This window comes from Gambusia affinis, linkage group LG09, assembly GCF_019740435.1.
Source record: "Gambusia affinis linkage group LG09, SWU_Gaff_1.0, whole genome shotgun sequence".
Lineage (NCBI taxonomy): Eukaryota > Metazoa > Chordata > Actinopteri > Cyprinodontiformes > Poeciliidae > Gambusia > Gambusia affinis.
The window spans coordinates 10,420,816-10,431,729 of NC_057876.1; the positions used below are offsets into that span (position 1 = coordinate 10,420,816).

The 10,914-nt window shown below is 39.5% G+C and overlaps 1 protein-coding gene across 1 annotated transcript; it reads right to left on the reverse strand.

The window, feature by feature from the left end:
* Window positions 1–580: 580 nt before the first annotated feature.
* Window positions 581–3,781, reverse strand: il12ba (interleukin 12Ba). The gene is made up of 8 exons (XM_044127977.1): window positions 3,719–3,781; window positions 3,282–3,369; window positions 2,443–2,730; window positions 2,047–2,152; window positions 1,574–1,815; window positions 1,301–1,473; window positions 1,063–1,184; window positions 581–747 (listed from the first exon to the last, which is right to left on the reverse strand). The coding sequence occupies exons 2-8, from the start codon at window positions 3,367–3,369 to the stop codon at window positions 702–704; spliced, it is 1,065 nt and encodes a 354-aa protein (XP_043983912.1). The 5' UTR covers window positions 3,719–3,781; the 3' UTR covers window positions 581–701.
* Between the last annotated feature and the right edge of the window lie 7,133 nt (window positions 3,782–10,914).

The window sequence follows — 10,914 nt, forward strand, 5'->3', positions numbered from 1 at the left end:
TGAGCTCAGTTTTCATATTACATTACTATTGATAGAGGGAGTGTGATGTCTGCTCTATTATGTCACTGTTTCCCTCAGAGCTCTTTTTTTTTATGACAGAACCGGCAGAACAAACGGCATTTCTCATCAATGTGATTTGGTGCCATATATAGAAAGTGTTATATGAAGCTGGAAATATCTGATGCTGGTAAATGTTCAACAAATACAGTTCAAAGTGCACTGATTGTTTTTTTTTTTTTTTTTTTTTTTTTTTTTAGTTTGTCATAAAAAAGAGGGAGTGCAGTTTAAATAATAAAAATAAAAAAAATAGTCTGGCTGTGACTTATTTGGTTTGGGAAAAGGTGTAAAACCCAAAGCAGCTGACGTCATGTGCACCAATTGTCCAAACAGAAAAAGGTCTAGCTGCCTCTAAAATACAAGAATAGTGCGAATAATAATAATTAAAAAAATTCAATTCAGTTAAATAAAATAGTTATTCCTGGAAGCTGGATTACAGCAACTGTAATATTGGAAGAAATGCCACACATCAAAAGCAGTGAAGTCAGACAACTGGAAGAGAATCAAGCAACTTTGCCACCTTGTTTTATTAAATCATATATTAATAACTTATAGCTTACAAACCATGTACCATTTAATAAGTTAAAAGCGGGATAAACAGTATGAAATGTCCACTAGGATCCTCTTTCCTCAAGTCGTATCATTCATTGCTGCTGTTTCCTCTTTCTGTTCCCCATGCCCCTTTTCAATCTGTAACAGAAAGACACAATAAATTACTCACTCAACTTCAGCACACCGAAGTTTCTGCAGAAACTAAAAACAACAGCGTGAAAACCACAAAGGGACACATGTTGGCAGGTACTCAGGTACAAAAAGCAGAAGTAAGCCATCGGTAGAAGTTTTGCAGAGAATTACAGCTAATATGCAGATGTGTGCAGTTTTACTGGGAGGAAGAGAAAAGTTTGACATGCGGAGAAACTGTGATGTCAGAATGTCTCAGTTTCACAGGGGGTGTAGGGAGGGTGAATATGACACTCTCATATGTCACCACTGAGGGGCACCAACCTGACGTGGGTCCATTCGCTCCACTCTGAGTCACAGAGTGCATCCTTCGCTCGGACACACACGATCTTAATCTTTTGCTTCACTTTAAACTGGCAGATGTCAGAGGAAGACAATGTCGAGGCCTAGAAAATACACACAAAACATTAAAGATTGTGTATTGTTTCTCTCATCATTTGATCCGGTATAAATTTGGGTTTTTACTCTGTTTTAACTCATCCACTGCAGGAATTATTTCTACCTTTGAATGCTTCAGCTCTGTGCATGGGTTTTCACACTTTCTGCATTGACGGCTGACCTGTGAGATCTGGAATGTCAGGGGGAAGTAGGAGTACGGAGTGTTCCAGGAGCTCGGGTAACTCCACTCTACCAAGGTTTTGTTCACCTTGCTAATTCTCACCTTGTCTGGTTTCACTGAGGAGGCGCAAACAAAAACAATATAAATTCAGAGCATCCAAACGCATAGAGATTAGAAATCACATTCATAAGCAAGGCAAAGCGACAAACGTCTCACCTATATCCGACAAGTAAAACCGCTTAGAGTAGCTCTCCAGCAGAAACTGATCGGTCCTAACAAAGACAGTGACCTGGACCTGCTGCCTCTCCTCGGCGTATGGGCAGTGCTGCCAGTCCAGGCAGGAAATACCAGACCCGCTGTCGTCCACAGAGCAGCTGAAGTTGCTCTGAGCTGACGAGCACATCCACTGGTGGCGACTGGGCTCCACAGAGCAGTGGCTGTTCTGGCCATCAGACATGCTGAAATGGTTAAGTGAGTTTGTTCAGACCATGCAGAGAACATCAAGAACAGGTATTAACCCTTCGGAGTCTTGGGTCTAAATGGAAGTCTTTTAAATGCATGACGTCATGCCCGCCACAGGGCGGGCGTAGACCTCAAAAGGTTAATAGACGATCTCACTGTCTATAGGTAAGCAAAGTGTCAAATCTGAGAGCCAAAGACAAGCCACACCTGCAGTGATGAGAGCTTACCGTTGAGCTTTGATAAATGCAGCTTTGCCAACACGATTGCTGTGCCACGTCCAAGAACAGTGAAACTCCCCGCTGTAGTTCCGAGTGGAACACTTCAAATAATCCTCTAATGAAACAAAAAAAGATGACAGGAGGTGGTTTAGGGCAGTGGTCTCAAATGACATTCCTCAAGGGATGGTGTCCTGCAACCTTTACATGTGTCCCTTGTCCTACACACTTCATCTAAATGGCTACACTACCCCAGTAGTATGCAGTGGGGTAGTTTCTTGTAAACTACTTATAAACTACTTGTTAGAGCCCTTCAGCGCTCTAACAAGCAAATATTGAAGTGAAGAGACATCTAGAAGCTGTAAGACACCGAGACTGGTTTAGGGATAGAACTGAGTAAGACAGCACCTTGCTGGTTTTTGACAAGAATCCTCCTTCTCTTGGTTTTGTTGTGCTGGATCAGGACCTCGGTGTAATTTAGGAGCGTTCCATTCGGGCTGTGGCACGTGTAGTTGCCCCCTCCCAAGCTTTCCACTAATCGCACCAGGAACCAGTTTCCTCTCTGCGCCTCCTCTACTCCATTCTTCTTCCAAATGACATCCTGGTTGTGGTTGTCGCTCGTCACAACATTCTCTGACATCTCCAGACAACTGATCGGCTGTTGTCCCAGACTGCCATCAACTTCCAGCACCAGAACTACGGGGAGGCAATCCCACACATTTTACGAAAGAGAAAAACGTGAGAGATGCACTCACAAAAACAAAATCCTACTTGGAAGGAATTGAAGGGGTTTGAGCTTGATCACCCGAGACTATCAACCGGGTTGTAAGACACTAAAAAAACAAAAAACAAATCTGATCTTGTACCCAGGTGCTACCATACTCAAAACTAGCTATTTTTGAGGAACATGTTACTGTAAGAAATGTAAGAAAATGAATATTTTCTGCATGTTGTGAATTAGCTGTAGTTCAAGGTAAGAGATATTAAGACTAAAAGCACACAAATGGAGTACGGTTAATGCGTTCTTTTTAATCCATTTGAGCTTTCCGCCCACTGGCAATGTAACACACTGAACATTATGACATCCTTTCTGTCATCTCTATAAATAATTATCTAAATGACAGATTTTAAAGAGACAAGAGAGTCAGTCGTCAAAATTGTTATTGTTATTGTTATGTAATTGCATTTCTAGAAAATTGTGTTTACAATAAAGAACTCAGATATTTCTTTCGAAATATGAACTATACCGTTTGGCTGGAGAGTCCAGTGACTTGTTGGATTTTGGCTACTGAGCAGAGAAAATGCACACAGGATGCTGACAACAAGCAGCTTCATCTGAATCACAAAAAGGAAGAATAAAAAGCATACGAGACAACATAAATAAAAAAAACAAACAGAAAACAATTACAAAATCAAAAAAATTCAAAGAACACAATCTACCTTCCATAAAACTGATGCCAAGATTTAGAAGTGCAAGAATTTAAGTCAATGAACTGACATTTAGTTTTATCTGAAAACACAGTGACTGTTTCTTTACTTTGTATAAATTTCTTAAAACATACAAATCCAGATCAATACGCTAAACATAATTCTTGCATGTAGCAGGGATTCACAATTACATAAGAATCAGATTTTTTTATTCTACATAAGACTATTATTACAAGACATTCTGAAGTCTGCTTACCTTATTTTCAAGCCCCAGGTTTGACAGCTCTCCTGCCTTCCTCTCAGTTTTATAAGGTTCTGTTATTTTCATTTCCCTTTTTGCGAGGAATTGGAAAAAGTCCAACTTCACTTTCTATGCTTCTGGATTGGGAGGAAAATGATCGATAATTTTGTTACTCACTTCCACTAAAGTGTTTCACTGGGTGACTCTTTAAAGAGAAGTATTCTCGGGTTTTTGTACCCTCCAGTTTTCATGTGACCCGATGGATGATTGCCTACAGCAACTCCACTTGGTGCAGTCCCTCCTTGTTTACTGTCAGGTTGCAAGGATGTTTATTTTTTCTTCCATTTTCAGTTTGTTCAAAATGAAAAAATAGAGCCATTTGTTTAGTTCACAGCCAAACCGGAGCAAGTATACCGCACTGGTATACTTGAACAAATGAATGAGCGCACCATATTTTAAACATATTGCGTACCGAATCTGTTCAATACGGGACGCAAAATTTAACAGCCAATTAAGGGACAATTCCGTATTTTACGGGACGGGTGGCAACCCTAATTGAACTTGTTGGAAGCAGCGATGATGAAAAAGCTTATCAGCAACAACATGTAGAAGATGGTTAATCACAAAAAGGTCTTCAGGTGCGTCTCATGCATGTTAGTGCCATGATAATAAGAGAGCTGAAGGTGCTGCTAAGCCACACTTTACAGAACGAGTACCCTGTTCTGAAATTGCATCGTGAACAAAGTTGGGCTTTATGAATGTTTGGTCAGGAAAAAAAAAGAAGACCTTATAGAAAAAGCAGCATTACGCCATAGGGGTTTTCTTTCTTACCAGTAAGGAAGGGAAGTTAGCAATGGGGGGAATAAGAATAACGCTGAACTGTCACATTGTCTTGAGCAAAACATTTAAGTTAAACATTTTTATTTCAAAGTTTATGTTCTTGTAACGCTGAATTCTTTCACACAACAAAATTTGTTTGTGAGCCAGTAGAGCAGGGGTCCCCAAACTCGGTCCTCGAGGGCCGGCCTCCTGCATGTTTTAGTTCTCTCCTTGGTTTAACGCACCTGAATCAGATGATGGCTCGTTAGAAGGCCTAAGATGAACATTGACATGCTGAAAAGGTTGTTGGTGCCACCTGGGAGAGAACTGAAACGTGCTGGATGCCGGCCCTCGAGGACCGAATTTGGTGAATCCTGCAGTGGAGCCTAGCCTGGTGGAAAATGCGTCAGCTGTGGGCATAAATCCAAATGTGTTCAGCTGAAAGGCAGCCCAAATAAGGTATGCAACGTTAACCGATGATGTTTACTTGTTTCCCAACTGCAAATACTTAAATAAGAACTAAAAGGAATGTTGTGTTAATAATCCAACACATACCACGGTAAATCTGTGTTTTGCAGTCATTCCCATGCTCTTTTTGATTATTTAGCCTCTCTAGAAGCTTGAAAACAATCACACCCGTTCAGTGCACCATCTCCCATTTACCATCTCATCACTTATTAATTCTGCTCAGTAAGTGTTTATAAGGAGGTAACTTCGGAAGACTAACTAGAGTGTAAGTCAAGATGCTTCGAAAATCTAGAGTCAAAGCACAAAATTTGCGTGTAATAGTGACTTACATTTCAAAAGTTGTAACTATTTTACTAAATCTGTTTTTAGCATTTGAAAAATATCAAAAAATTACATTTTCTGTCAAAGAATGTTCCTGAAAATCTAATTCATGCATTAGATGCAGGACACCGTTCCTCGAGGTCTGGATTTGAAAACCATTGATCTATTCTATCTGTGAAAACACAAAAATGCTAAATATTTCTTTGCACCATGACCAGCGTGGAAAGAGAGAGGGGAAAAAAAAACAAAAACGGTTTTATTTGGACCTTAACTGTTTTTTAAAAACAGTTTGTGATTGATTAAGCCTATTTAGATAAAAGCAAAGCAAAATTTAAGTTGGGGAGGGAAACGAGGGGCAAGAGTCTTCTGTTTTATCCTTCCGAGTCCAATTTAGTTTTTTTTTTTTTTTTCATGAGCTGGATGTATTGTTACACCTCCATTTTTATTAGGTATGCCAGTGATGTCATGTTGTCCACTTCTGAATGGACTCAGAGCTGTTTATTTGGCCTGTCGTTTGTTTTCTGCTCTTTTTTTATGCTGTCACCAAAATAATGCTAATTGTCTGCAGAATTGCCGCAGATTAATACGCTGTATTAATGTATGTAAATGACCATTGTTATAATCAGATATTCAAGGCTGGAAAACCAATAAAACAACAGCGGCATTTTTTTAAATCCTGTTTAACAATAACAAATAACAAATGGAAATGGTTTCTCATCGCTGCGGTTAGTCAGAGTAATTGGGTGTTTCATTGCATTTTGAGTCAGATCCTCTTTCGCCCAACTTTCTGATGCCAAAGCTTTGTGACGTGTTGTATCCTATAAATGTAGTGAAAAAGAATGTACAAAAATCCATTTTAAATCGTTATTTTTATTCAAAAGTGCATTTAAAAATACTGTTACAGGACTTATAATTGCATAATGATAACCTAATCCAGACATGTTATTACAATCCAGCTGTCTGTCAAACTATGAATAGTCTCAGGAAATTTGTGCACAATGATGCATCTGGTAACAAAATTCCACTGGAAAAGGTTGTGACATCACAAAATGGAAAGGATGCAAGAGATACATTTAATTCAGGGTCATTGAAGAACTAAAAACGAAAACTGTCAGGACGTTTTCCTGACAGTAAAGATTAGCTTGTAAAACACACAGTAGGTGGATACATATTTTTTTCGACAGAGTAAAGATTTTCCCCACATTAGAAATACATATTGCTAAATATTTTTGTCACAAAATTTGCAATGGAGTTTCCTTTGAAGACTCCCCCACAGGAATACCTGAATTTTGAGGAAAAAGGAAGGACTAAAATTTGAACAAACAGGTATATGGAGAATTAAAATGAAACTATGAACTGTATAGAAAAGGAAAACCGGGCAAGTTTACAAAAAAGGAAAAAAAAATATCAATGTGAAAGTAAATGGGCAAAGCAATCATTACCAATCCAACATGCAGAACTACATTAACCACTTTTCTTCCCCATAAAGCCGTCATAAAATAATCACAGTGTTTGTCGTCATAAAAAACTGGCAGATGACGACGAGGGGAAAAAAAAAACAAACAAAAAAAATGTGTTCTCAGTTTCATGATATACTGATACACATGATACTTTTGTGGTTAGTCTGACTTTATGGAATAAAACTGTTCTTTGTTTCCCCTAGTTGCGCTGTGTTCTGAGTGTTGACTGGACTTTGTGGTTTGCAGACCTTTTGCAGTCATTACGCTCCACTCTTTCCCAGTGTCTGAATGAAAAGCATGGCAAGACCCTGAATATTTCTTCACTACTCAATAGCCACAATATTTATTGGTAGAATTCACCTGTGAGTAATTTAATGTCAGTCTAAATACAGTTGTTTTGTGAGTTCAATCTGGAGAGACTCACACAGAGAAGAAAATAGCAGTTAAAAGATTTAATGGTAGATGTTCTTTGGCGCCCGGACCCGACGGAAGGCCGTGAGCCGAGGATCGCCGTGAGCAGGCGGTCTGCTCGGCGAGCTCGGGATACTCTTCCCCCCGGGGACCGAAACTGGTTGTGGACCTGGAGATGGGAGAGCACAGGGGAATCCTGGAGGATGTCCATCATGATGAAGGTGGACATGAGGAGGACGTGGGTCAAAGCACGGCTGAAAAGCAGGAAGGTTTTAGACGACGATTGGCTGGAGCGGCGTGGAGCTCCGGTCCGGGTTGGTTGCGGCCAGGCGTGGTTATTGGAGGATGAGGAGAAGCTGGGTGGAGTCTCCCAGCTGTAGAAACAAAAATAAATTAGATATTAGAAATTTGCTGCAAAAATCGTTTGAGGATGTAGTGTTCAGCAGCATTTTTAGTTTTCTTAGGAGGGCAGGTATTATGGGAAGATTATAGTGGTTTTACATCTGGTTCATACTCCAGTCTGGAAGGAGGCGGTAATGCACCTTTAAGTTGTTTGCCAACCACCATAAAAACAAAAAGAAGAAGAGTCTCCTACTTCTGAATTTTCGCCAAGACTCCATTACAGTAGGCAAGTCAGCAATAAAGCTGGGGAGGAGTTTAAAAGAGAGTTTGTAGAACAGTATCCCAAAGTTTTGGGCATCTGATCGACCTCTAAAACAGAGGTGAGAGGAGGATGAATGCAACTAAATACAGTCAAATTAGGAAAAATGTTTTTTTGTTGTGTTTTTTTTGTCCCACACAATTTGACACTGCAATTTTCTGAGGTTAAAGAACCAAGAACATTTCAAAGGTTGATCTACCAGCAGGACAACTACACTAAATGTAGAGCCAGAGCTGCAATTGAAACCTGTACATTCTCCATCTAGTACCATAGAGAATGTAATGGAGATGTTTTGCAACAGAAAATTAATAAAAGATTTCAGAAGTGAAAAGTTGAGACACATACAATATTTTAAAAATTTTCTTTTGTTCATAAAAATAAACAATGTAACATTTTCTTTGGCTTTTATACAACCTCACAATACGGTTTTATGACTGTTATGACAAATTAGCCTTTATGTAGCGTCCCAGGCTTACCACTAGAGGGCCTCAGATGGCAACAAATCTTTTGCATGAGATTAACAGCTTCCTTATGAGATGAAAAGCCACTTAGTAGTTTGAAGCCATATTCATTAGTGCTCCTAATTAAGTGTTTGTAGTTGGGCTAGTTATGCCATCAGCACAGTTCAAGCAATAATATTAAATCACTCTTGCTGCTGCACAAGAGCCCTCCCCGTCAACATAAGTTAAAATTTAATTGAGCGGGCCTGGTGTTCTTTCTCAAGTGTCATAACTCACTGTTATGCAGCTGTTAGGAATTGCACAGCTGGATGAGAAGCTGTGTACAGACTTGTGATCTGTGTCTGTGCACTGGAGTGCCTCCCACATGGCCTCGAACCACAACAACTGGAATGAAATCAGCGAAGTGATCTCATTTTATGGACTGGAAGGTAGAAAAACAAAGGGAAATGAGAATGCTGTGGTGATGTAATGTTTCAAGGAGCACACACACACGCACACATGTGATAGAGGGATACATGTGTGATACATACAGGAGTGGACAGAAGAAAGTCACATGTGCGTAAGTGTTAAAATTGGCCACCCGTGCTCTGCTTTTGATGACTCTCTTTGAAAATCTCAGATGTCAGATTTGTAGTCCAGTAACTCACTGAACTTCACTGAGATCCATTTACTTCGTGAGCCTTTTTGACATTTTCATTCAGGTTTTTACGCTGCACACGCTGCAGTTCTTCAGTGGATGTTCTCTTAAACCAGCTTGTCAGTTTAGGTGGGCAGACATGTTTGGTTGTTGCATGACAAGAAATCTTTAGCAAGTCGCTGCATATGGAAATAACGTGTAGAGAAGAACCTAAGACTATACTCTTCTTGTTTAAAAGAGGTGTTTTAGGTAAAGTCAACTTTGAAGAGCTTTATATCATATTAGACGTTATTCCCTCATCAAAAACATACCTGGAGTGTTGCTTTGATTCTTTGAGAAATCCTTGCATGTCCTATGACAGCCATTTGGGGGTGCCTAAACGCTTGCTCTCACAAAGCAGAAGGCTCCTCCATGGAACCATGGATGCTGACGTTTGCGTTGGGGATGTCTGTGCTTGCTGCAACATGTTTTGCTGTGAGATCGTATTTTAGGCTTGAATAGCTTCGAAGATAGGCCAACTGCTTACCGCACCCACTTGCACACAACAATGGTCTTTTCCAGCATCACATCAGATTATTTTCTCTGTTGTTTTTTTTGCTTATTTTAACAAAAATCTACCACTGTAATTAACTAATTTACCACCTCTGTAAAATTTACAGTAGTTAAATTTTTAGCCAAAGTTTGAAAAAAGAAAAAATGTCATGGAATAAACACAGTTTGCATCAAAACCTTTCTGATCCTTGATGCAGTTCTTTGCAAGAATGAAAACATGACGGAGGCTTTGTAGAAAGATAACAAATGGCACGGACAAAAATACGTTATACAATGATGATTTAAAGGGAATGTTTGTTTTGCTTCATATTTAATTTCTTTTTGGCTCAATTAGAACCTTTTCCAAATGAAAATGTGTCACTCTGACCATGAATTCCTCTGTTTAGGCCTCTGAGTTACATCTGCTTTGAACACGTGGAGCTTGAGTTGACTGCTGAATGAAAGCCATCAGGTAAACTCCGATTAGGAAATTTTCTGAAAACCCAGTATCCTTTTTCTGACACATCTCACTAATATTGTGTTTAGTGTTGGGCTATCACATAAAATCACAATACATTGAATATATGGCTGTGATGTAACAAAATGTAAAAGAAAAAAGGAAAAAAAAAAGTTTAAGTTCTATGAATACTCTTACAAAGCCCTGCATAAATAATGTAACATCCAATCGAACACATATTGTTACATGAATTTGACTACCATTGATTAATAATTATTGTAAACTTGCAAAGTTACTATACAGAGAACTTTGAATAATTGTGTCTAAAATCAGACTTCAGGGGCCTGTGTCTTGCATATTTTAGTTCTTTCCCTGGTTCAACACAGTAAAATCCAATGACAGCTCAAGAGCAGACCTGTGCAGAACCTTGACATGCTGAGGAGATAGTTGGACCTTTTCAGTCAGCTGCGTTGAAGCAGAGTCGCATCTAAAAGTGGCAGAACACGGCGGCCCTTTAGGGCTGGGCCTGGACTTCCCTGACTTAAGCAAAGTAGATGCCAAACTCTTTCGCATTTGAGGAGTTCATTGAGTTGAGCAAGTTTTTAAACAAGACTTACTGGGGATGAGAATTTTAAAAATGAAAATTGTTTCTCCCAGAGACACGGTCCCTATCGGCCCCTCTCAGTGGGAATGCAGGCAGGTGTCATGCAGTTTATCATCCTTGCTCAGAAAAACGGGGTCAGTGAGGCGTAGCCTGCTGGAGAGAAAGGGTAGGTACAAAAAGTTTCCCCTGGAGTTGTATCGCATTTCTCCAGACTGCCTATAAAGTTTTTCCTCAGACAAATCACTTTAACTCTCCTGTTATGTTCGTTTCAAGGGTGCAGCAAAAATGTTTGTGGGTCAATTTGACCCGGGGAGTGTTTAATCATGCAATAGCGTCAGAAACCAAAGAAATCATCCAAAACATTTTTGTATCTGATTATTA

Excerpts from the sequence above, each read along its gene's own strand:
- il12ba (XM_044127977.1), bottom strand. The coding sequence starts at position 3,369 with ATGAAGCTGCTTGTTGTCAGCATCCTGTGTGCATTTTCTCTGCTCAGT. Across the intron at positions 2,153-2,442 it reads TCTTGTCAAAAACCAGCAAG|AGGATTATTTGAAGTGTTCC; the intron begins GTGCTGTCTTAC and ends TTGTTTCATTAG. Across the intron at positions 1,185-1,300 it reads CAGAGCTGAAGCATTCAAAG|GCCTCGACATTGTCTTCCTC; the intron begins GTAGAAATAATT and ends TGTATTTTCTAG.